The 27,195-nt window shown below is 40.4% G+C and overlaps 1 protein-coding gene across 6 annotated transcripts in view; it reads left to right on the top strand.

Moving 5' to 3' along the window:
• TRAPPC9 (trafficking protein particle complex 9) overlaps positions 1-27,195 on the top strand; it is a 407,093-nt gene that overhangs the window by 371 nt on the left and 379,527 nt on the right. For 2 of the 6 annotated variants that reach the window (XM_015856396.2, XM_032442918.1), the window contains 9 exons: positions 728-1,328; positions 3,902-3,922; positions 7,622-7,767; positions 8,796-8,924; positions 11,567-11,593; positions 12,705-12,826; positions 14,332-14,457; positions 19,398-19,614; positions 21,257-21,400. In XM_015856396.2, coding sequence (XP_015711882.1) covers positions 745-1,328; positions 3,902-3,922; positions 7,622-7,767; positions 8,796-8,924; positions 11,567-11,593; positions 12,705-12,826; positions 14,332-14,457; positions 19,398-19,614; positions 21,257-21,400 — 1,516 coding nt within the window. In that variant the 5' untranslated portion in view covers positions 728-744. Of the gene's footprint in view, positions 1-268; positions 485-727; positions 1,329-3,901; positions 3,923-7,621; positions 7,768-8,795; positions 8,925-11,566; positions 11,594-12,704; positions 12,827-14,331; positions 14,458-19,397; positions 19,615-21,256; positions 21,401-27,195 lie in introns of those variants that run through there. The other 4 variants (XM_015856397.2, XM_032442915.1, XM_032442916.1 and 1 more) reach the window with 4 other exon arrangements.

Raw genomic sequence — 27,195 nt, 5'->3', positions numbered from 1 at the left:
GTGCAGGGCTCGGGCACAGCCACAGAAATGCAGTTTTAGGTAGCTCAAGGGGAAAGGAATCCCAGATATTGAAATTTATGGTCCTTCTGCTGATCTTTGAGGAAATAACCACTTTATTCTCAGTAATAAGTACTTTGGACCGGGCCCTGGGCAACCTGATGTAGTAAAGGTGTGTATTTGGTGGCCTTGCTAGGCAGGGGGGTTGGAACTACATGATCCTTGAGGTCCCTTCCAACCCGGGTCATTCTGTGATTCTGTGATTTTCCTGGTCCTTAGGCTGTGTGAAGTGTGGCTGTTGGGTAGCCCACATCCCGCTGCACACAGGGCTGTGTTCCTCCTCAGGAAGCTGATTGCAGGGAAGTCTGTACTAAGGAGTTAAGCGTTTCCTCGTGGCCCCATTAGCAGAGTGCTGTCCCGTGTGCTGCATTGGCTTTCACCTTGCGCCTGTGTGAAACGATCTGGCTGCAAAAAAGCAAATGCACAGGTGTTTCTTTTTTTTTAAAGCAGCATATAATATACAGTGTTTGGGATTAGGCTGGATGGAGCTCTGAGCACCCTGATGGAGCTGTAGATGTCCGTGTTCATTGCAGGGGAGTTGGATGAGGTGACCTTTAAGGGTCCCCATCCAGTTCAGATAATTCTATGATCTTTATGATAAAGTCCAGCCTTTATTCAGCGACTGTGTGTGCTTCTGAGTGTTAAATAATACATGTTTATCTCTTACTAGCCTGCAGTTGGTGCAAAATGAGTGTTCCTGACTACATGCAGTGCGCTGAGGATCATCAGACCCTCCTGGTGGTGGTCCAGCCCATCGGCATCGTACCAGAAGAGAGTTTCTTTAGGATCTACAAGCGGATTTCAGCCGTCAGCCAAGTCAACGTGCGCGACTCTCAGCGCGTGCTGTACATCCGCTACAGGCACCATTATCCCCCGGAGAACAACGAATGGGGGGATTTTCAGACGCACCGCAAGGTCGTGGGGCTGATAACTATAACAGACTGTTCTTCTGCCAAGGACTGGCCTCAGACGTTTGAAAAGTTCCATCTTCAGAAGGAAATGTACGGCTCTTCGCTGTATGATTCCCGGCTGTTTGTCTTTGGCCTTCAAGGAGAGATCGCGGAGCAGCCCCGCACAGACGTGGCGTTTTACCCCAGTTATGATGAGTGTGAAACAGTGGAGAAGAGAATAGAGGATTTCATCGAATCCCTCTTCATTGTGTTGGAGTGCAAGCGGCTTGACAGAGCCACTGATAAGTCTGGAGACAAGATCCCGCTGCTCTGTGTTCCTTTTGAGAAGAAGGATTTTGTAGGGCTGGACACAGACAGTAGGTAAGCAGCTAGAACAAGACAAAGTGTGCTTTGCTGCAGTAAATGTTGTGCTCACATCTTCTTGTATGAATCTGCTGCCGTTCAAGAGAATTTAATTCTTGTGGTCTGACTTCATGTGATGCTTGCAGTTTGTCGATGCATTTAAATAACTTATNGCTGGGCAGATTCTGTTGTAATGAGAGTTTTTGAGGGAGGATTCAAAGGGTTTGTAAATACACAGTGTAATTAACAACATTCAGTTTACATCTGTTAATTTTATATCTTTTTATCTGGGTTTCTTAATTTCAGCATCTTTCCCCATCCTTCATTTTTATTATGTGATAGTTTTGATCCATCATATTATCTCACAGTTGTCAGAAGAACATTGGTTTTGCCTGTGTTATAATGTTTTTTTTCCTCCTCCCATCACATCTTCCCTTAATCACATGCTCACTCAACTTTCAGATCCGTGCATTACATAGTTCTGGTGTTAGGGATTAATATTTGTGGCTTTTGCCTGTAGGTAGATGTGAAGTTTGTTTGGCTCCACTACCTGAAGTCACATCCAGAGGTTGGAATCAACCATCTTTCTTCCTTTGATCTCAAGGAAGAGAGAGGAGTGCAAGTCCTATCAGGATACATAGCATGCATGAAAATGATACCTTTCACATCCACATTGAAGGACCAGCAGCACCCTTCTATTCAGCTCCAGGGCCTCTGGAGCAAGTTGACAGAGCTGAACTTGCTCTAACTCATTAGCCCATGTTGTCCCCTACACTACCTACTCTCTGGGTGTTCTGATTAGTTAGAATCACAGAAGGGTTTGGGTTGGAAGGGACCTTGAAGATCATCTTGTTAAACCCTCCTGCTGTAGGCAGGGACACCTCCCTCTAGACCAGGTTGCTCACAGCCCCATCCAGCCTGGCCTTGAATGCTTCCATGGAGGGCACATTCACTACTTCTCTGGGCAACCTGTTCCAGTGTCTCACCTTCACAGTAAAGAATTTCCTCCTAATATACAACACCCAACTTTTATTGGTAGTGTTAATTGTTGTTACTGTTTGTTGTACTCAATGTGGGCAGCAACATTTTGTAAACGAGGTGACCCCTTTTAGGATCTTAGCTTTCGTTAGGATGCATTTTGAATGAATGTGCCAACTTAATCACCAAGATTCCGTGTTCCAGTTTGCCAGAAGTCTTTGCTGGAGTCTCAGTTATGTTGTTTGATTATGTCTCTGAAATAGCTTTTCATTAAGGCTCAATCAATGGATCACAGAATCACAGGATGACCCGGGTTGGAAGGGACCTCAAGGATCATGTAGTTCCAACCCCCCTGCCTGGCAGGGCCACCAAACATACACCTTTACTAGATCAGGTTGCCCAGGGCCCCGTCCAACCTGGTCTTGAACACCTCCAAGGACGGGGCATCCACAACCTCCCTGGGCAGCCTGTTCCAGGGCCTAACCACTCTCCTAGTGATATACTTTAATTAAGTGCTTGATGTACTTCTCTGTTTTGAGAAAATAAATATCCTAAACTTTTCCTTTGGTTTTAGAGAGTATATTTTAGCTTTTGTTTTACTGTGGAGTTGCTATATTTGTTATAAGAGCTGAAAAAAGAGTTGTCCTTCACTGAGAGAAGTAGATATGCGTTGTGTACATGAGCTTCTCTGTGCAGGCACCTTTCACACAGCACAGTGTCTTCTGGCTTCTGTAAATGGAAATTCAGGTCTATGAAGTGGGTTGAACTATGGTCAGTTTGCGGAACCAAATTAAAGCCGAACTCTTTAGATGTGTAATGCTAGGATATTTATTATTTCATTTATTGGCCTGAAATGTTGTAACACATTCTGTTTAGCAGCAACAGGTTCCCTGATTAAGGGGGACGTATTGCAGTAAGTGGAAATACAGAGATGCAGGGTTAGAGAGGACCTTCTTCAGTCCAGTTTGTGTCTTTGCAAGATGCTCCATTGTGTAAGTCTGTTCAGTGAGGAATGATGCTTGCCTCAATGCATGGGCTGTGTGTGAAAATAATAGACAAGCAAATGAAGCAGCTTCTCTTGAGAAGGCAGTTATGTATATTGAGAGAAAATATCTTAAGAAATTACATATGCATACATGAAGATCGCATGAAGACTATTTAAAACTACCCAATCTCTTAAAATAGGCTTTTCTTCTGTGATTTACTGTGAAATATTGAGGTTAATATTTATGGTCAAAACTCAATAGATAGGATCGATATTCAGTTGGTAAGATTAACATTACTACCAAAAATTAATATTTACCATGCAATTTCATAATCAATGTAACGCAATCAGTGTCTTTTAGATGCAGTTTGTACATCAAGAGCATGTTTTTAACATCAGTTTCTGTTCTGGTATCTTTTTTAATGCTGGTAAGGGATCCCTTTAATACAACTGAGTGGTGAGAAGGTTACTGGGTGTGCGTTTCTCTATACTGCGTAGATGGGATTTTACTGACTCGTCAGACCGTGTGATATCTCAGGATGTGTTTGTGGCTGTTTATTTCTGTTCTGTCTTTCTAATTTTTCTTTTGTTCCTTTCTTTTCCTCCTCCTCTCATACTGCCCTGTGAGTTTGTTGTTGGGTCTAAAAAGGTAGGCTGTGACCGCGTATGTTTCCAAATAGTTAGCTTTCCTCCATACACCGCCTCTCCACTCTGCCTTCATCGCATAGTTTAGTGTCGCTTTTTCTCTTTGTTTTTCAGTACACACACAAACAGTCGCTGCCTGGAACCTTACGACTGTCGTTGACCCTTTTTGGCACATTTGGCAATTGTATTTGGTAGCTGATTTTTTGTTGTAGGACACACATAGTGCGCTTAGGCGGCTGCAAGCCAACGGAATCTGCTTTGTCTTTTAAACTCCAAAGCCATGAAGCTGTTGCTGCCTGTGTTTGGTTTCCAAATTCAGACCTTCTGGCAGTCGATGAAATGCTGCTGTGTTTGAAGTGGGATTAATGTTATGATCGGTGATGTCTGTAGTTGTGCATGCTAATTGGAATCGGCGGAATTGGATGGAAGTTTTCGTTGAAGCATTCTGCATGAGTTTTGCAAATTCATTTTGCATGTTTCTTGTTTTTTAAACTGAGCCATTCTGAAATATTGAGGATTCAGGAAGTGCTTCAAAGTCACTGTGGGATGGTTTGTAGTGGAAATAAATTCTGTCTTGAAATTTTTGTATAAAAACGATCCTGGCATCTTAGAATGGGGATGAAGGGGGAAACATACATCCTATATAGCAAATGCATTAGAACTGGAAATGAGTAGTGCTGTCTGGCTCTCAGGCCAGGTTCACTGTCCTCTACTTTCAGGCAGTAGTTGTGGTTACTGCTGCTGATGGTCAGTGTCATTTTGAAGAGTGAAGTGTATGTTAAGTACCAGACGAACACAAGCAAAGTACTTCTGACAATAAGACTGAAAATTCCTTTTGTGCTCAGCTGTATTTATGGGCTCTGGAGGTGGGCTTGGATTGCTGATATTTTCCATGTGTGGTCCTGTCTCACAGGGCATGACTTTCTTTGAGGATAGTTCAGGAAAGGCTTTTTATGGTGTCATTGTGTGAGATACAGGAGTGGCTTTGCTAAGTCTGCCTTAAATGATCTTCTGGACAAAGGAGAAATGCCTTTTGTCACTGGGGTATGAGAAGAACCTGATGGACAGAGTAGCCATTATGTGTGTGAACATCCTGTCATCAGACAGATCTAAGCTGCAAAGAGCCAAAATAATTAACCAATGTCTTAGACTAAATGAAACTAGAGAGAGAAGATATCTGTATGCTGCTTTCAGCTTTGTGGCCTGATCCTTCAGGTAAAGCTGTGAAGCATAGCCAGCTGAATGTTACAATGATTATTCATTTTGGAATTCCATGCTGAGATAAACGTGCCTGTATACTTTTTTTTTTTTTTTTCCCATTAAATTTGTAGCCCGTATGGATTGAAGAAACTCTATATTGCTTCATCATGCCTTTAATCACAGAATCATAGAATGAACTGGGTTGAAAAGGACCATGGTGGTCATTGAGTTTAAACCCCTCTGTGTGCAGGGTCACCAACCACCAGACCAGGCTGCCCAGAGCCACATCCAGCCTGGCCTTGAATGACTCCAGGGATGAGCATTCTCATCCTTCTTGGCAACCTTTGCCGAGTGCATCACCACCCTCTGAGTGAAAAACTTCCTCCTGATATCTAAACCTGAACCTCCCCCTCTCAGTTTTTAAAAACCATTCCCCTTGTCCTATCACTATCCACTCTCATACACAGCCATTCCCCCTCTTGTTTACATGCTCCCTTTAAATACTGGAAGGCCACAATGGGGTCTCCCTGGAGCCTTCTCTTCTCCAAGCTAAACAATCCCAGTTCCCTCAACCATTCCTCATAGGAGAGGTGCTCCAGCCCTCTGATCATCTTAATCACCTGATGTTGTAGACATGAGTTTTTTTCTGAAGCAAGCATTCCAAATACCAAATGAATTGAGTTTTTCTGTCTGTGAAGGTGGGGTTTAACTTTATCGAAGTCTACCCATTTTATCTTTTTTGGACATACTTGCACTAACTGAAAAACAGTGGGAATTCCTTGTGTGACTTTGTGAGAGCACAGTTTCCATATCCTTACATGAAATGAGTTAGAGGTAAATTTCTTCATCATTCAAGAATTCACAAATCACAGAATTGTAGGGGTTTGGAAGGACCTCTTAGAGATCATCGAGTCCAACCCCCCTGGCCAAAGCAGGCTCCCTACACATGCACACAGGAGCTCCAGTTGGTCTTAAATATCTCCAGAGAAGGAGACTCCACCACCTCCCCTGGCAGCCTGTTCAAGTGCTCCTGCAACCCTCACTGTAAAGGAAGTTCTCCCGCACATTTGATGCGGAATTCCTAGCTGTACTTATCCCATTACCCCTAGCCATCCCCACTGCACTACTGAAAAAGACACACCACATGCTTCACACCTCAGTATCTATAAACCTGGATCAAGTCCCCTCTCAGCCTTCTTTTGGTCCTTTATATCTTTGGAAGCCCATGATATCTAGGTTGTTCAGAGAGACTCCTGTCTTATGACAAAGAACAACATCCACAGCAGTTCCTTCAATTAAAACTTCATTCTCAGGAAGCTTCCTTGTGTTTCAGTCTACTGTCTAAACGTAAAAAGACTTCTTTTCCTTGATGTGAATTTTGGAACGTGAAATTATATGTCATGCGTAGGCATATATTTGTATATTCATATACTTGGAAGGCATTATTAGATCGTAAAGATGCTGTTGGAGAGATATAGTGTGAGGTAGAGCAGGGGTATTCCTGCTAGAGAATATGGCTGCTGAAGGGGAGATGTGAAGGGTTGCTGATAAGACTCAAGAAAGAGTAGCATTGCTCTGAATGATGACTGAGCTCTCCTGAATCACAGAATGGCTTGGGTTGGAAAGGACCTCAAGGATCACAAAGCTCCAACCCCCCAGTCACAGGCAGGGCCACCAACCCCCACATCTAATACTAGACCAGGCTGCCCAGGGCCCCATCCAACCTGGCCTTGAACACCTCCAGGGACGGGGCATGAGTGTCTTAAATCATGAGATGCTTTGCAAGTTTAGTATGTCCCACATCACATCTGTTATATTTCTTTGGCTGCAACTTACTATATAAGAATAATAAAGTAGTGAGGTTTGTGTCTTTATTGCATTGATCTGTGTCACGATTGCCTCTCTAGTCTACAAAGCATAAACAAATTTTCAGTAAGGCTGCATTGGTGTTTTGCTTGGGAAAGGAAGGAAATTGTATTGCTGATGGTGGGTCAGATTTTATTTGAACAAATGAAAAAGGAGTAGCAGGTGAAACGCTGTGTGTCCTTGCCTGAAGTAGCAGTGGTTGTACTGAGCCTGTTAAATGTGGAATAGGACGCAAATGGAAAGGAACTGAAGACTTAGTTATATTGCTAATTGTGGCTTTAACGTGTTCTTTGTCCATGAAGCATAACATTTCTAAAAAGCTGGTGTTTCTTTAATGTAGGTGAGGCTGTTCAGGTGCACTGAAGGGTGGTCATTATATCTAACTATGTGTATATAAATGCTATATAGCCAGAATATGCAATGCATTTTTCTTTTCAGTATCTCCTCCAAATGCTGTTTTTTTTTTTACTTTTGCATATTGTGTTGCTTAGAATTTACACTGGATGCTTGCTCAGAGAAGCAGAGTACAGTAATGTTAATCTATTATTAAAGAGGAAAGAAAATTGACTTGAGATGTTCATTATTTCAGATAGTTGTTTCTTGGAAATAACTTCATATTGCATCCTTCATTTTGCAGACATTATAAGAAACGCTGCCAAGGCCGGATGCGGAAGCACGTTGGTGACCTGTGTTTACAGGCTGGGATGTTACAAGATTCCTTGGTGCATTATCACATGGCCGTGGAACTTCTGCGCTCCGTAAATGACTTCCTGTGGCTCGGAGGTGAGTTTAATTGATTAAGTAACTTCTTTGGAAAATGTTTCCTTTTTTTCAGTGAAGCATACAGATGATTGCAAAATCTTTCCTGCCGGTACCTACGGTCAACTGTTATTAAATTTCTTTTGCCTTTACATCTGCAAAAACCACAAGTGTTTAACTTAACGCCTTCCTTCTATTTTTACTTTACTGTTGCAGCCTTTCAGTACCTGAAGGTGGCCTATAAACAGAAGGGGAGTCAACTCTTTGAAAGGGTAGATAACAGCAAGACAAGGAGAAATGGTTTTAAGTTGAAGGAGGGAAGATTTAGGTTGGATAGCAGGGGGATGTTCTCTATAGAGAGAGTGGTGAGGTGCTGGCATGGGATGCCCAGAGAGGTTGTGGATGCCTTGTCCCTGTAGGTGTTTAAGGCCATGTTAGACCTGAGGAAATGGCCGCATGTTGTACCAAGGAAGGTTTAGATTAGACATAAGGAAAAACTTTTTCTCTCAGAGAGTGGTCAGGCACTGGAATGGCTGCCCAGGGAGGTGGTGAAGTTGCAATCACTGGCAGTGTTCAAGATGCGTCAGGATGACGAGCTATGAGATGTGGTTTAGTAGCTTGTGGTAGCAGTGGTAATGGGAGGACAGCTGGACTAGACGATCTTGTAGGTCCTTTCCAACCCTGTGATTTTATGACAGTGGTTTCACAATGAGATTGGCCAGCTGCCTGCATCCTCAGGAGCATCCTAATGGGTTTTGTGGATTTGTGTCTAATTGGGTTAAGTACTTTGGATGCCTTTCTTCCTCTACTGTGGATAGCACTTATTCCTACAGATTATACTAGTAGGCATGGGGACTCGAGGAGCCTGAGGATAAATGTTATCTGCGCGATCAGAGATAAAAAGGACGTTGACTATCTCAGCCTTTTCCACTGCCTACATCTCTAACTGAAGCATACCTCATATTCATGTAAATAGATGCTTCTACGTGATACTTCACTTCTTGAGAGTATCTTTACTAATCTGCTGGGTTATTTTGTGTTTTTCCTTTCAGCTGCTCTTGAGGGGTTATGTTCAGCATCAGTCATCTATCATTACCCTGGTGGGACCGGAGGTAAAGTCGGATCTCGTAGGGCACAAGGAGGCTCTCTTTCTGCTGAGGCAGGCAACAGGCACCGACCAGGTAAGCAAGGAATCTGACTTTTATTCCAAGCAGTGGGACTCAGAGCCCCATTCCAGTTGTTTGTACTCAGACCTCCACACACACGGATACACATTCCCCTTATCACAGATCATGGAATCACAGAATGGCCCGAGTTGGAATGGACCTCAAGGGTCATGAAGCTCCGAGCCCCCTGCCTGGCAGGGCCACCAGATTTCCATGTTTACTAGATCAGGTTGCCCAGGACCCCATCCAACCTGGCCTTACCTTTCTATATTTGTTCCTCCTTATTCTGCCTTCATTCCTCCTTCTCCCTGCTGGTGGTTAATCTCCTGTGTATCCCATGAGAAGTATTCCACAATCCCAGGGTGCTCTTCCCGTGCATTCTATAAACCATATGACGGTAGACAGTTACATCCCTCAGTCTGTTAGGGTGATTTAATGAGCAGCCTGTGAAACCCATCAAGAGAGTAAATGCTCCTGGGCAGCTCTGTCCACTCTGATTAAATTTTACTGAAGGCAAAGTGAAATATGGTAATAAATTGCATTGTTTCTACATGCTTGGTCAGAGAGAGGATGGTGAGACAGGGCTTTGGTCTCACCCAGCAGAGCTGTTTGTATATTTGTTACATATTTGTATGTGTTTACAGTCCTCCACGGTACTGAAACAGACTCTGGGTTTAATTGCCGGTCGAAGTACCCATGTGTGATGTGCAGTCAGATTGAATTCCTTTTAAACAGCTCCACCCATCTTTATTAATCTATGATCTGTAGTACATACTGTATGTACTGACACCAGGTAATGAACTGGAGAATAAAAGTTACCTCATTTAGGGAGAGAATGCAAACTTGAGAGATAATGTCAAGGTGTTAAACCCTGTCCATTTGGTCCCATGACTGATAGTGCATTTATATTTGCCCGTTAGGATAAAACTTCACAGTTATTAGTCTCCATCTTTCATCAAATCTTTAACAGTATGTGTTGCAATCTGTTCATTTCTAATGGGTCCTCCTTGTTACTCAAGAAGGTAACAAATCAGATGTGAGATTCTGAACTCTGTTTAGTCATACAGCATCTGTTCTTATGTCTTTTCCCTTTACAGCTCTCTGTAAATTTCTTTACAATACCTGAAAATCTCTGAGCTACGCCCTTGTTTATAATCTAAGTTGTTAGAGGGATCAGGCTGGATGCAAAAAGGGATTTCCAAAATTTAGGCAAATCAGAACGTGATGTATGCGCATTCAACTTATGCCTACTTCTAAGGAATATAGATGTATTAGTTGTCTTTATTGCTTACGGATGTGCCTGGAATTGCACCTCTTCTTGTGCCTGTACATCAGCCTTGCCATCACGGGGTTTCTTGGGACTATCTTGTGCCCAGATGTGGTCAAGAGAAGTGTTTTTGTTGTGAATCTCACAGGACTTCAACAATTTGGCATTTTTCCATTATAAACACCAACTTTTGGCCTGGCTGCTCAAACAAACCATTGTGTTTAACTGCTTTAAAGCATGTCAAAAACATCTCTGGAGAGAGAAGCATTAATATTGTCGTTCCTTCTATAATATAAACTAAACCCTCAGGAGGGCGACGTTAGTGGTTTTTATTTTCCCCGACTAAGGCAAATTGAAATACTTTTAATACATACTTGGGAGGTTTTGTAGACATCAGAATATTGTCTGGTTGGGGTTGATTCACCCTTCGGCTTTTTTTTTAAGCTCTTTTGATAGGAACAGTTTGTTCAGAAGAGAATGAAGAGCTTACCAGATGTTTTGCTATGTTTTGTTAGCAGTACTGTGCTCTAAACACCTGACCTCCCTGCTCCTCCAAGCAGAATTAGGAAACATGAGTGGAGTTTTGGAGTATCCTGTTGATTTGGCTCTAAATCTCTACTTCGTTAGTTTGGAGATTAAGTAAATGAATTGAAGGGAGGTCCCGCCTTTCTCATAAAGCATTGTTTTTAGGATGCTTAACCCTCAATTGTTGGCTTTACTCCATTAATTAGAAAATTCAATGGTGTGAAATTCATGACAGTCATAGAATCATAGAATGGCCTGGGTTGAAAAGGACCACAGTGATCGTCCAGTTTCAACCCCCCTGCTATGTGCAGGGTCACCAGCCACCAGACCAGGCTGCCCAGAGCCACATCCAGCCTGGCCTTGAATGCCTCCAAGGAGGGGGCATCCACAACGTGTTCCTGTGTGCCACCACCCTCTGTGATGGTAATCAGAAGGGATGTGTTGGATACAGCTCTTCAAAAATTCTTGTAGAGTACTGTGTGGATTTAATGGAGATTTAAGCACTGTAGGACCTGAAATCAGAATAGAAGTGGACTGTGACAAAAACTTGCCATCTAAAGCAAGACATGAGAAAAGGAAGTTGGCTTTAAAGTGTACAGTGAAAATGATTCAGTTTTTCTTGACCTGTTTGTAGCTCATTGCAAGTTGATGGTACTTCTACATTTGCTTTTTTTTTAACAAAAAGAGATTTACCATGTGGTGACCACTTGATACATAATTGGTAGTCCATCAAAATAGCAGTGATGATTTTAATGGGCTCTATGATTTCATTCAAGCCTGCTGATCGTTGTGAAACACTGTAAGAGCTTATTTTGTTGGCTATATTTGAAGGCTGAAAAAGAATCATTTTTGTTCCTCCTTTTAGGGGCACAAGAAGTTCTCATTGATCCAGGTACATTATTTTCATGCATGTTTCCAAATTATTTTCTTGTGATTACTTGTATTTGTTTTGCGTTTGTGTAATTACTGCCACTTGCCAAAGCCAGTACAGATTCCTGAGGCTTCAGGTTTTAGCTATAAATCTTGAATCATCGTGAACAAAGATTTTGCTGTTAGCTTCTGTAAAACACCTGAAAGTGTTCATCTGCAGATGCCTGTGGTATAATCATTCCAATGTTGACAGGCATAGGAGAAAGTACTTTAGTGTTTGAGCGTATGAAGTAACATGTATCTGAATATACAGACTGAGTGGAAGGTATCTTCATGGTACTTTTCTCTGTCTGTTGAGAGCTGGGTTCAGCTCTGAGACAGGAACATTTCTTAGCAGTTATCCACCTGGAGAAGTCAATTCCTGTATAAATCGAGGCATGTAATGCTGGATATTAAGTCCCATGTAAAGAGATACAGAGTGTTCCTAAACCTTTGATGTGTGTTTCCAATATTATTAACTCTGCAATAAAATTGAGTTATAGAAATAAAATTTTCATGTACTTCATAATACCCAGATTTCCTTGGCCTCTATTTCAAATTCTCATACCCTGTAAATATAAAGACTCTCTCCATCTCCGTCCTTCTTTCCTGTATAAGAAGAGCAAATTCGTACTATTTTGCTTGAGCCCCAGGAAATTGTTTTTATTAATGTAGAAGGCTCAGATTTGGTGACCTTTAGTTACGCTGTAACACTTGGTTTTCTGAGTTTGGACATAGGGAAGGATTTGTTTTAAATGATTGGAGGAGATTTAGATCATTAAGTTAGAAAAAAAACCCTTTTATTTGTAAATATTTGAGTAACTATAAAAGATTGAGGGTTTTGTCCCTTGTTTTGTTTTTGTTATCTTGTTTTACTGATTTATGATTGATTTTTATTTAATTTTATTTTTGCACTTTCATGTGGTGTAGGAAAACAGTGAAGCAGAGCCAGTATTTGCTGGGTAGGGCAGGTTCTTTGTGTATGATCTGCTTAAACCTGCAGCATAGCCCAGGTTTTTTTTTTTTCTATTTTCTGATATATTTAATACTCAGACAAAGCCCTTCTGCTCATTTCTTACCATATTCTGTTCTAGGTGCATTGACTTCAAATGGCATAAATGCAGATACCAGTGCTGAGATTGGACGTGCCAAGAATTGCCTTAGCCCTGAAGACATCATCGATAAATATAAGGAAGCCATTTCTTACTATGGCAAGGTATTCCTGCTCAGCTTTGAAATGTCACTGAAATCCTTGTAAATAAGTGCTGTACTTGTAGGTTCAGCTGCTAGAGCACATGAATTATAATTTTTAAAACACGATAATGGAATAAATGGGAATAATTTGTGCTGCTGCACTGAGTGCAGTTGGGATATCTGCAGACTTTGGTTAGAGGTGGTACCTGAAACAGCAGCGTGCTTAGGGAGCTATTTATAATGCTGGCTTATACCTGGAACTTTTGGATTGTCTTAAATTTTTAAAGCACTCTTAAGAAGAAGTACCATATGTGTGTTGAAGGTTTATTAATCACTAGTTGTATTTGCAGCCTTTATTACACACATCAGCAAATTGATGCTTTCATGCACTGTTTGAGCTGGATGCTTATTTGCTGTGGCTGCTGGAGGGGTCTCTGCAGGAATTCAGGGAATGTCTGAACAGGTTGCTAAGTCTGGATATGGTTTTATAAGAGGGTTCAGGGAAGGTGGCTTTTAGTGCAGGGGGAGAAGTGGGGTCATTGGAGAAAATGCAAAGGACAAACAGAAATGAGGATTTACAGAAATTAAGTCACCTTCATCTCTACAGGAATTTTCTTTTCAGGATTTGTGCAGGTGTTCAGAGTGTAAGATAGTAAAACAGCTTCATGTTTGCTTTGATAATATGGAGGGAAAATAATTTCTTGCTGTGACAAGTGGCTTAAAATCCTTGTCAAAACTAAAGCCAAATTTTATTGTGTTACCATGCAGTTATTTATCCTTTAATCCCTTTTTTCCTTCCAATTATTATTTGATATATAAAGTATCTTTCAGTGAAGCTGTGTGAACAGGAAATGTCATTTCCACGCTCGTACTGAAGGGAAATTATCTGAATGAAACAATATGATTTGTGTCTGTGAGCTAATTTGTGCTTAGAAGTTCTACTGCCAGTAGGACAGTAATTCTCAAGCATACGTTAGGCTTTTCATGTTATCATGAAGGCAAGTTGCTCATCTAGAGAGGATGTGATTTCTTTACAAGGATAACTTGATCAGGGTATACATATTTTCATTATAATAATACCCATAATGATCATAAATAATAACTTTGCCTCTCTACAACTTCACTTGCAAATAACAAATAAGCTCTCAGTTTATGTAGTTATTGTATCATGCAGGTAGAAATTATCACTTTGTTACAAACCTGCACCTTAATTCCCCATGTTTCTGAGGTTATCCAAAATGATACCAATATTCCCAACTTTTGTACTTATCTGAACTCTAAGACGTGAAACGCTGCAGCATCTCAAAATAATAAGTGTGAGTGAAGAGGCTGAAAAGGGTTGTTTTGCACAGTAACGTTTTTAGGTGACACCTTAATCTTCACTTGGTCATGTGTTGATAATTTAATGGTATAGTCGCTAGCATTAGGGAATGTCTGGCTTTTGTAAGATGTGACAGCTGATCAATGTGTTGAGAAGTACTTATCAAATCTAGCAGGTACCACACTCTAAGCTTTTCTCTCTTCAAGTACAAGAATGCAGGTGTTATTGAACTGGAAGCCTGTGTGAAGGCAGTGAGAGTCCTTGCAATACAGAAAAAGAGCATGGAAGCCTCGGAGTTCCTTCAGAATGCAGTTTATATCAATCTTCGCCAGGTAAGTGCAGAAAGTCCTGTTAAGTTTCTGTTCCTTCTTAAGATTACCCTCAAATGTGAAACTCATTCACTTTTAGGAGACTCTAGTTTATTTTCTGTATCACAGATGGTGAAAACCATCTACTGCTTGCTTCTCACTTGGACCTGACTTCCTATGGCTTTCACATCTGTGAGTCTGCTTTACGAAGGTGTTCAGAACTCATTAAATAATACGAGGACTTGGAGATTAGAGAATCTGCTGATGATTCTCTTTTTATGAAGACAAAATGTTCCATTGTTATTCCATTGAGTTGTTGTGCTAGGGAAAAACAGCTGCCTAGGACAGCCCTCCTGTGATGGGTTTTTGTTTCTTCAGTCTACCTTGTTCAGTGAATCAGAAAGTCAGGAATGGTCTGCTGCAGAGTCAGTTCAGAGTATGATCAGTATCACTATTCAAGTGCATTTCTGTTATGCAGTCCCAGGTTTGGGAATGCCAAATTAGAACGGAATTTAGAGGAAAAAAAATATTTGGGACTGTGAGACCAGGAGGCAACGTGTGAGGGAGAAAAGTGCGTGTAGACCTTTTAGTTTCAGGGATGAATTGAACATTGTCATGTATAATCACCAGCAGTGTTTGGGTGGTTCCTGGACTTTGTAAGTACTTGCTTTAGAGGACTAGTCCAGCTTTTTAATGCTTGATAATATTCAATAATAGGTTTTCGTAGTGAAAGATGAACAGTGTGCTCATGCAGCTACAAGTCTGGCTCTATGCACAGTTCCTGAAGAGATTATCCTGATCCTCTCTAGTTAGAGCTGAGTTCTGCTGGTCTTGTTCACATACAGCTAAGCAGGTGTCTGTACCGTCACAAAACAGGATGGTATCAGTGTCTCATGCCACTGTCACTGCTTAACAAAAATGGCTGTGCTTGAAACAGTGTATTATAAGTTGTTGGGTGTCTCACTGCTTTTTCCTTTTCCTCTCATTCTGGCTTAGTGAGACTAGCAGTTAAAGTCTTCAGCATTGAGATAAAGCCCAGATCAGGATGACAAATTAATGAGAGAAGCAGAATAATTGATGTAATTTGAAGATAATACTTCTGGTTAAATTCTGATTGCATCTTTTAGATTCTCACCAGCAAATAGTCTCTTTTGATTGTTAAACCTAAAAATGCTCTCACTTTTTCTAACCCAAGGAGTGGAGAATTTCATTAGTTAATAAACTCTTATATAAATCATGGGTTTTGTCACAGAGTGCTTAAACTGATGTAATTTTTTCAGTGCTAAGGATCTTCTTCTTAAATATGTAGTCCCTTTTCCTGGTGGCCAGTAGCCTTTCATATAGGCTGCCAGTATTTTTGTAAAGCCACTGTGCCGTTATGTTTCCCTGGTCACTCTTGCACTGTCATTCTCTTGGCCTTCAAGCTCAGGTGTTGCTGCAGTGTTGTGTTTATTATGGAAGTAATTACTTTCATTGAGAGAATCCCTTGTTCTCCTCCCCCATCCCATTATGCTGTAAATTTAAGAGCAAAAAAAAAAAGAAAAGTAAAATTTAGTGTGTGTCAAAGTCTATAAGGCATTCAAATAGCTGCTAGGTTACACAGAAGCACAAAGTTTGGCAGCCAGTCAGGATGAAGCACCTGTCCTGATGAAAGCTCGCCCCAAACAGCTCCATTGTCACAAACAGAAACAACCGAGTTTGAGTAGGTCCTTGGGAAAAGCAAGTAGAGAGGAAACATGGTGGGAAGGCATCCTTGGTTCTGCCACCTGCTGCATTGGAGACAACAAATAAATGTGGGCAGTCTGGAAACCTCACTGCTTCTCTTACCAGCCAGCTGCTCTGTTTCTTTCTTCTTTATTTCTTCCGTGAAGTTACTTCGATGTATGGCATCAGCTATTGACCCTGCAGATGAATCTTTGTATATGTAAACCAGAAAAACAAGCAGGGAACTTTGTTTGCCTCTTGCAGGTAGGTAGAACATCAGCACAACCAATATCAGGTAGCAGAAAAACACAGAATAAAGTCTGCCTTTCTGATGGAGAGGAAACCTGATTTCTTTCCAAATGTACTTGATCTCCTCAGTCTGGTAAAACTATGTAATGAGTCTTCTGATTTTAAGAGGGCTCCGGGGTATTAAGACTTATCTTTGCATCCAATTATGAAGAATGAATTGTAAGTGCCAATTACGAAGGAACTGAGATTATAAAAGTTTACTTTAATGTAGTTAGGAATAATCAAAAATCGTATAACAAGCTTCTCTCTTGAAATCTTACCTTAAATCAAGCCTGATAAAAAGCTTTCTCATTTTACTTGGATGGTGAACTACAGCCTTCACAGTTGTGGTTGCTGACTTGGTTTGTTGTAACAAGTAAATGAAAATTAATCATCTGGAAAAGCTGCTCTGCTTTAGGTGTTGGCTATTTTGCATCCCCGAAATAATGAGTTGGTGTATCTGTGTGGGATTGTTTTCTTGTTTCTTTTAAGCCCTTGAGTGGTGACACTGACCTATTTGTGCTGAGGGAAAACACCATTTTGGTGCCTCTGTTGTGACAATGAAGCGTAGCATCCCGCAACTGCAAAAAATAAACGTGAGTAGCTCTGAGCGACAAATAGTGTCAGTGCAGAGAACTTACTCAAACAGGGTAAAAATAAAAACTTGAAGAGAATCTGTTGCCTCTCAGCTGTTTCCAATTAGTGTGCTTTCACATCCATCTGTAAAGCTATCATGGCCTTTTATCAGGGAGTGTGAAGACATGACAAGGAATAATGGCTTTTAAGCTACAAACCAGTAGGTATCACTTAGATATCAGTAGTTCTACTCTGTGAGTGTGGTGATGTGCTTCCCCGAGGAGCTGTGTGTGCCCCAACCCTGCAGATGCTCAGGGCATTGGACAGGGCTTGTGGATACCTGTTCTAGTGGAAGATGTCCTTATTTTCTTTCCAGCTGCATTTTCAGCTCGCCACAATTGCCTTTTTACAGCTGCTGTTACAGGATTGCTCTGTCCTATGGTTGTGCTGTGGTTTTGTACTGTGCAGTCTGTGCTGTAGGGTAGTAGCAACTTCAGCTTCAGAACTTGTCTGTAGCTTGCCAGAATTATTTGCTAGTCCGTCTGTGTCTCTGAATCTTTTGATCTACCAGGGTTGGTGCTGTCAGATAAGGTCATGGTGCTCTCCGAAAGCTGTTTTGACCATATTTTGTGTCAAATCCCTGACACAAAAATTAGTAGTGACTTTTGAATACAGTTTTCTCATGATTTTGTAATGATGTCAGCATTTCTGTGACTAAAAAATGTTTTGCAGCTTTATAATACATTATTATTACTGTAAAAGTTATTGGTATATCTATAACCTTTTGACTTTCAGAGCCTGAAAGTGCCTGGAGTTATTGGAACCGGCTGCCCAGGGAAGTGGTGGAGCCACTGTCCATGGAGGTTCTCAAGAAGCATGTAGATGTGGCAGTGATGGACATGGTTTATTGAGCATGGTGGTGATAGATTGATGGCTGGACTGGGTGAACTTAAGTGGTCTTTTCCAACCTGTATGGTTCTATGTCGTTAAACACAGAATTCAGATTGATGCTTTCCATTTTGAAGAATGATTCTGGTTTGTGTCCACCAGTGATATTTTCTATGAACTTCGTCCTCGTAAATGCCCGCGAAGCTGCTAACATTATTTTGCAGAGTAACTCTTAGTAATATATGGTATTGCTTTTCTTTGTGCATGCTCGGTATCGTACACTAGGTGTCACCATTGATCCATTTTGAGAACTCACTTCACTTGTCACTGGGATCGTAGAATCATAGAATGGCCTGGATTGAAAAGGACCACAATGAACATCCAGTTTCAACCCCCCTGCTTTGTGCAGGGTCACCAACCAGCAGACCAGGCTGCCCAGAGCCACATCCAGCCTGGCCTTGAATGCCTCCAGGGATGGGGCATCCACAACCTCTTTGGTGTTATAGAGATAGAGGAGTTGGTAGCTTTGAGTCTTATTGCAGAGAAGTTTCTTCTTGGCTGCCTGATTTCTAAGCAAGATTCTCATTCATAATGGGGAAGGAGCAATTGCGTGGGCCTTGTGCAGATATATTGGCAAGCTACAGTAGTGTATATTGTCAGTGGCTTACCAAGTTTGGTTGTACTTGAAACCTAATGGGGATTAACCTTTCACTGAATTCTGCCCCATTTGTTGACAGTTTGAATATTTTGTGATTTGTGGGACTCATAAATACTGAGAGTTTAGGTTTGCTTTCAAAGTGGTGATAACATTTAATTTGATAAATCAGTAGATTTTGGAAGTGGTGTATTTTTATGTTTGTATAGTGCACCTGTATATCATGCTAATTATCACCCATAAAACATGAAAGTCTGTAGCAATTTGTAGCTGTTCTGACTTACACTTCACAGTACTGATAACTAACTAAATTGTTCAGAAAAAGCATCTTTGCAGTTCTTGTTAGCTCTTCACAGAATCACCAAGGTTGGAAAAGACCTACAAGATCATCCAGTCCAACCATCCACCCATCACCAACAGTTCTCACTAAACCATGTCCTTCAACACAATGTCCAAACATTCCTTGAACACCTCCAGGGTCGGTGACTCCACCACCACCCTGGGCAGCCCATTCCACGGCCTGACCACTCTTTCAGAGAAGTATTGTTTCCTAACATCCACTATAACTACCCTTCAGGTAGTTATAGAGTTATAGAGTAATAAGGTCTCCCCTGGGCCTCCTCTTCTCCATTCCCAGCTCCTTCAGCTGCTCCTCAGAAGGATTTCAGCAGCAAGCTGAAGATTTCCTGGCAGGGGTTGGCATGACTGGCTGTGTGCAAACATGCAAACATGGCCTTCTGTGGTGGAGATGCCTATTACATTTTTTCTTTCTTTTTTTTTCCTGTTACTCAGATACATGCTTGAAAATTGTCTTTAAAAAACAGTTTCATTTTCTTTTCCCTTTCAATTTCAGCTCTCAGAAGAAGAAAAAATCCAGCGTTACAGCATTCTTTCAGAGCTGTATGAACGAATTGGTTTTCACCGCAAGTCTGCTTTCTTCAAGCGTATCGCAGCAATGCAGTGTGCTGCACCCAGCATACCAGAGCCTGGCTGGAGGGCCTGCTACAAATTGCTTTTGGAAACACTCCCTGGTTATAGCTTATCATTGGATCCTAAAGATTTCAGCAAAGGTAAATGTCTCTGGGGGAGCATGTATTTGCTTACGGTGTCACTCAGCTGGCTTTATATAACTAACTTCCTTGTGAAGTGTCAAATAAAACCCCAATCCTTTACCTATCTGAAATTAATTGTGGCAGAGTAGCTCTTCAAAACGGCACCTTTGCTTTTTGCTGGTGTTGCTACCGATAGTTTGGAATTTCTGAGAGCTGCTGCTGGAGGTATTGCTGTGTTCCTGTGTTTGTAGCAAATGTGTTTTATTAATGAGAGCTTCTCTTCTGCTGTTTCAGAATGTGATTTTGTGCTTGTCAGTACAAAAAAGGTCATGTTTTATTTCGAAATATTTTTTTAATTATGTGCTTTCAACTTTGTGTTTCAGAAATTGTATTCATTTCAGTATGGCTTATAATCAAAGAATGAAGGATTCTTTTATATTTTTATTCATAGACACACTCAAACAAATCTAGATGTAATTACGTGTGTGTGTGTGGTTGCATTTGTATCTGTAAGGTCATGTTTCTCCACAGATTAAATCAATGTGATATAATCTGTAAGACTGGCTTTTAAATATTTAAACAATTTTAGGTGCTATTTATCTTTTGAATTGCTTTTTTTTTTTCCTTTTGCATATATTAAAAAATAAAGAAAAACCACAATAACAATCCAACAAAGCAAAACCAGCTCATAATAACAAGCAGCTATTCCTATAGCTGCTAAGTACTGCCTTTGCTTTCTGTGTATTTTATGCTGTCTGCCGCCATTCTTCAGGTGGGCTATGTTTGAACATACGTTGGCTGCTCCAAAAGTAGTGCCTCCTATTTATTTCCATGGAAACAGCAAGAGAAATGAAGAATACAGGAACATTAATTGATAGAGCAAATTCTCACTTACAAAACGCTGTTCTTCAGCTTAGTCACTGCCATTTGCTGCTTCATGTTGATGAGTTGGTTGACACTCTCCATTTTATGGTGTGGCAGCTTTGTGTGGTGGCTGTCAGGAATGTGGCTTGTCTTTCACATCACTTCCTGAGGCCCGCTGCTGTGAAATGCCCACGACCAACTTTCCAGCACTGATGAGTGCAGAGGGTGCCATTTTTTTTCACATGGAGGAAGTCGGTTCCACACTTTTGCTTCATGTGCACTTATGTATCAGCTGCCATTTTGTCAGACTTGTCCTCTACTTACACAACTCTATGCTTATACAACTGCCTTCAGTTCCATGGCAACCCACAGTTTGTTAAGTTGTAAACACAATATTGGCAGGGCTTGATCTTTAGACAGCTTTCAGAAGTACTAAGTTTGGATGAAAATGTTTTGCATGAAATCTCATATGAATTTCTTGTTCTAAAAGTTCAAAAACTGTGCATTGTTTTTTTTCTTTATGGGAAATGTTAACTTCCTTTTCTGAATTCCAGTGATAAATATAGACAAGAATATATAACAAAAATTGCTTTACATTTAAAAGTAGAAGGAAATCCAGAGACCTTGTTTTTCCAATCATTTTGAGTTCATTAGGTTTTGTAATAATTGGTTCCATTGGGTGATTTTTATGTATCATTAAATTCCTGCTCAATATATACAGGAAACCAAATAAAATGGTTTATTTTATGACTTCTACCTTAAGAGTAAATAAATGAAACGACTGTTTACTTTGTAGGAACTCATAGAGGTTGGGCTGCAGTGCAGATGCGTTTGCTTCATGAACTAGTATATGCATCCAGAAGAATGGGCAATCCTGCCCTATCTGTCAGGCATCTGTCCTTCCTTCTCCAGACCATGCTGGATTTTCTTTCTGATCAAGGTATGATTTAAAAAATAAGTTATCTGTGCTTTATTCTGTATCTTTTTTGAAGTATACATCGTTTGAGAAGTAATGGAGAGGACAGAAATTAGAGCATTGTGTGCATTGTGTAGCTGTTTGCTGGCAATCAATCAAGTATCCAGTATTTTTAATTTTTAATATTGCAGTATTCAGACCTTAATATATAGCATCTAAATAAAACTTCCTTACGTGTTTTCCATCTGCAAATTGTCTGCTTCAATGCTTGATTTCCTCTGCAAATATTATGTGCGCAATTGGAGATCTTAATTTGTGTTGTGGATTAAAAAAATAAAAGTATCATTAGAAAATGCTAGCAGCAGGTATTAGATTGAAGGTTATTGGGGAAGAATAGTCTGCTGTAGTTCTGATATGGGTTTTCTGATGAAACTTTGATGGAGTGGATGAGCAGCTGTAAGAGGCTGTGAAACGAAGGTGATCTTCTATTTATCAGTCAAAGGAAAAGGCTTTGAAAATACCACCTGGATTTTGTGGATCGACATGTTGTTGCACTGGGGACATAGCCAGAGATATTGGGATTCTTAGAGAAACCTGTCTGCTGAGTATTGAAGGGATCCATCTGTAAGAGGAGGGGAGGAGCACCTTCACTGGAGACAGCTTGAAACTTGCCTTTGTTCATCCAACTCTTAAGAAGAGCAGGAAAGATGATTGAGAGAATTATAAGTCTGTCAATCTGACCTTGGTACCTGGGAAGTTTATAGAACAGATGTCAACGTATGGGATAGTCAAGTGATCACATGCAGCCAGTGTGGTTTTAGGAAAGGCAGATCCTAACTTGATCTCCATTACAAAGTTACACACTGAGTAGACGGGGGAAGGGCTGTGGGTATTGTTTTCCTCAAGCACGGTAAAGGTGGCCAAGAAGGTGACGGACATCCTGGCCTGCATCAGGAGTAGTGCTGTCCCCATGTCTGGAGGCATTTGAGAGATGCGTGGATGTGGTATCTGTGGACGTGTTTTAGTGATGGGACTTGGTATCATTAGATGGATGGTTGGGCTTAATCTTCAAGGAAAGTCTCTTCCAATCTAGGTGATCCCGTTGGAAGGCTGTTGCTGGTGGAAATTGAATTCAGCATGTTCTTCTCTCTTTATTGCTTTAATAATGGGCAAATGTCTCCCCTTGGTGACTTCTGCAGCCAACATTTTGCAGGGAGCCTACTAATAAATTCCCTTGTCTGTTTAGTGGATCAAATCAGTAACAGAGGAAGTAGAACTGATAAAGTGAAATAAATTATCGGTCTGTAAATGTTACATGCTGTTAAAAGGTCCTTGGATTTTTCTGAGCTCATGAATGAAGTATCAGTGTTGTTTTTTTCTTAAGGATTGAAAATTCCATTGAAGACAAGGCTTTGAGCTGTTCCATGTATGTCCATATATGATATTGCTAATCCCAAATCTTAAAGAAGTCCTAAAAGCTTTTTCTTTGTATCTGCCATTAGGTTTTGAATCTCCTGAATGTTGGTTGGATGCCAGGCTTCCTCTCTTTAAAATGATGTGTTTTTTTCCTTGTATAAAACACGCTTCATATTTTAAAGCTTGTAACTGGTGACATATGTTAAATACTACACTTAAATTTCAGGTAGTTACCAGGTCATCTTTAAAAATAAAACTAATGGAAGTGAAAACTCTGAACTGAAAGGAAGTTGCCAGCTAAACATTTGGGACTGGAACACGATCCAGACCTTTTCTGTCTTGGAATTTGCTTAGTATGGGCAGAAGAGGAATATTCCTTTGCTCTAGCTTGTTAATCTAATTCTATTTACTTGCTAGTTCAGCTGAAATTGAGTAAGTGGGACTTCAGGAGACAGAAAAAGTTGATTTCATCTTTACTACAAGGAGAATTTAAAGGATGAGGATGAAATTTAGTGCTTACAATGAAAGATCTAATAGTTAGGTCTTGCTTCTATTCAGAGAACACAAATACATTGTCAAAACTAATTTGTGTTTAAAACACAGTTTTCTTGTATTTGAATTAATTGAATGACACTGATAATTATTTTAAAAACAGAACTTTTGTATATAATCACTGGGATTAGAATTTCCAGCTGTGGAGTCTGGCAAATCTGAATAAAAGGATCATCAAGTACACGGGAGATGTCAGTCATTATTTTAACAACATGGAATTTAGGGGTCTGATTTAAAACTAAGCTATTTAGGTACATAAATCTGTAAAATACAGTGTTCTGGTTAGCAAAAAGAGGTATCAAATTCTGCATTAAAGCTCTGTGATCTCAAGCCATTATGTTTTAACAAGCCCTTGAGAATCACTCATTCTTTAAATAAGAATTAAAACATGCAATTGCAAAATTGCTCGGAATTAATTCTATCTCTTTGTTATAATACTTTTTGAAGCATAATTCTATATGGTTCACATTGAATTTAATTCGGATAAGGTCAGATGCTTGAAAAACAGTGTTTCCTTGTTGTTTTTTATTGATAGTATCAATAGTACTTTAAATGATTGTAATTCTATTGCCAACAGATGATTCTGAGGTGATCTCTCTAATTATGGCTTGTCCAAACACATGGTTACTTTGGAACAGCTGTTACTTGTGTGTGACCTACCATTCAGAATCCACTTACAGAAAACATGTGTATCTCTCATGCAGGTTTGGATTCTTTCAGATTTTCAGTGGGTTTTCAACTCCATACCTGCTACTTTGCTTACTTTTCTAGGGGCAAGGATCACAGTGCACAGAAGTGATCTCACTGTTCATGGTATGGGATGAAACTAGAAATGCTTCATTCCTTCTTTGGTGAATTTCACTTCTTTAAATGTCATCAAAGTTACTTATTTGGGAAATATGTATACCTCTTGGTGGTAATTGCTATACCTCTGCCATTAAAATCTGATTGTCTAATTGTTTTTGTGCTTTTAGGACTTCTAATGAAACGATAAACTCCACATTTGAGATCTCTGCTGATCTGTCCATTGCGTAGTTCCCTTATTGAGTGCAGTAGTTTAATTATTCTGCCTTTTGAACATGACCTTGAGCCCTCTTCATACCCTTTCGGTATTCCTCCAGCCAACTGGGTTGTCAGCACAGATACTGCTGCAGTATTGGTATGGATTTCAGTGTCTCAACATTTCTATTCTGCTCTTATCCTTCTCTGGATTAGGACGATGACGTTTTTAGAACCAGAAGCACATTGGATGACTACTTACACAATGACAGCGTGGCATCTCATGCATGTATGTTGACTTCTCAACAGAAGAAGCAGAACAGTGGGCATCATGTAGTTCAGGGTCTTTCTGTGAGGACCTTTGTCTTTAGTCTTCTCAGCAGCAACACTGGCCAAAACCAAAAAAGCTGAGTTCCACAGCTTTTTTCTCTCTGAGGAGCAGGATTACTAGCGCAACGACACATCATCAGTAGGGTAAAACTAACCTGTCTCACGACGGTCTACAGAATGTCTTTTGGTCTGGCAGATAAGGTACACTGCTTGGTTCAGTCTTGCTGATCTAGTTAGCAAACTTTCTTTGCTCTCTGACTGTAAGATTTAGAACAGTTTTGACTTACTTATCTTTCGACACATATCATAAAAAAAAGACTTGTTTTAGCCCTATCAAACTACAAAAGATATCATTGCAAATACCCTTCAGATACAGACATGCCCTCTGCAGAGCTGTTATCCTAGCCACTGTTATTGATTCACTGAAGTATAGGAATCTTTAGTGAAAATCTTAAAGACTCTTCTTTTCAACCCATGGACAGATTAAGTCCTATTGAAAATATTTATGTTTTCAAATTCATTGTAAACTTGTATTGTGCCAGCACTTAGGTAGAACTGAAATATGACATACAAAAAGAGACACTGAGGGAAGATCACATAGAATGGCCCAGTTTGGAAGGGACCTCGAGGATCATGAATCTCCAACCCCCTTGCCACAGCAGGGTCACCAATCTCCACATTTAATACTAGACCAGGCTGCCCAGGGCCCCATCCAACCTGGCCTTGAGCACCTTCAGGGATGGGGCATCCGCAAGCTCTCTGGGCAGCCTGTTCCAGCACCTCACCACTCTCATAGTAAAGAACTTCCCCCTGATATCCAACCTAAATCTTCCGTCCTTCAACTTAAAGCCATTTTCCTTTGTCCTGCTGTTATCTACCCTTGTAAAGAGTTGACTCCCCTCCTGTTTATAGGCTCCCTTTAGGTACTGGTCAGCTGCAATGAGGTCACCCCGCAGCCTTCTTTTCTCCAGGCTGAACAAACTCAGCTCCCTCAGCCTGTCTTCATAGGGAGGTGCTCCAGCCCTCTGACCATCTTTGTTTCCCTTCTCTGGACCCTTTCTAAATGATCCAGTGGTTTTGTGACCAGATGCATCGTTCCCTTTATGGTTATGGTGTGGAGGAGAGAATGGAATCAAGTGGTGTAGGCTTCTACTTTTCAGCTCAGTTGGAAGCTGTTAGGAAGCTGGCGGAAATGGTAACAGCGGTTTTCTGCTGAGCCAGAGTTATGTAGATGAGTTTCTAGGGTAGTTCTGATTGGAATATTGTGTTTCTTGAGAGTGGAAAATAAGAGGCAGTGTACTGGAAACCTCTGAGAAGGTCTGCTTATGCTGTAAGAAACCAATTCCCTGAAGTGTGTGTAATGCAGGCACCAACTGTTTTGCTCTGCAGCTTCCCTCCTTTTGTACTGCAGCAGTCAGTCATATAGATGCGGCCTGTCAGTAGTTTGCAATGTTATATAGTGTTTTATAGTTGTAAGGAATGTTGTTCCTTAATGCTATATTTAATTTAGGACAGCATTTCACCGAGGATCCTTTACAGTACATAAATTAATTTTTAGAAGGATAAAAGTTATTGATTTCAAGGGCTGAAAAGAATGGAACTTTAATCAGACTGAACAGAAATTATGATGGAAATTAAATTGATGCATGCTTCTGACTTGAGGTGAGGTTTATTTGACTGACGTTACTGAACAGGTTTTAATCTGCTGCACTGTATTTTGGCTGACAAAGTGCCTGCAAGATGTATTTGTGTAACTAGTAAATCTTGTAAATGTTTGCTCTTACAAAGTCAAAATTAACTGATTTCAGGATGGAGACTGGAATGTTCAGTATAATTTCAAAGGGAATATTAACAGCAACATGGTAGATTCTTAGCCATTAGGTGGAAATATTTTTACAGTGTAATCCCATGTCTTATCTGTGTATGCATATATATATGTGTATATGTATATATATGTAATTGAACAGACCTACCACCTCATGTTTGCTAGATAGCCATGACACGGTGTATTTGAATGAGAACGTATGTGTATAAAAAAAGAAAAGCTTGAATGTAAATGCTTCCTGACGTGTTGTAATAGGAACTTTCTGAAGTAGGAGGAAACTTCTTAGAAGCCACTTATCTTATACATCATGGTACTTTGCATAATCAGATAAATAGGACGTGGATGTGCACCACACATGAGCCCACTGGCCATGTTTTTTTTTTTCCCTATGACTCTTCCACCTCTCTTGCAATACTGCAAAGAGTCAGTGTTAAATGAAGGGCTTCTATAACGTAAGTAAAATCAACAGTGATTCAAATAGTGTATTATTACAAAAAGAAACCAAAAAATCTTTCAGTTTACCTTAGATTTGTCTTCAGTTCAGAGATGTGTGTTAGACTTGTTGATTGGGCAGAGAGGAAAGTCTCTAGGCTTTACCTTTTCAAAAGTCTTAAGAGAAACAGGAAATCGGTCATTAAAATTAGTAGCATTTTTCAAGTCATTCATAAATATAATGAAGTTTTCAAGCTGTACCTCA

The sequence above is a fragment of the Coturnix japonica genome, chromosome 2 (assembly GCF_001577835.2).
Source record: "Coturnix japonica isolate 7356 chromosome 2, Coturnix japonica 2.1, whole genome shotgun sequence".
Taxonomy (NCBI): Eukaryota; Metazoa; Chordata; class Aves; order Galliformes; family Phasianidae; genus Coturnix; species Coturnix japonica.
The sequence above is the reverse complement of the archived record's forward strand: the minus strand, read 5'-3'. Positions and strand labels throughout refer to the sequence as shown.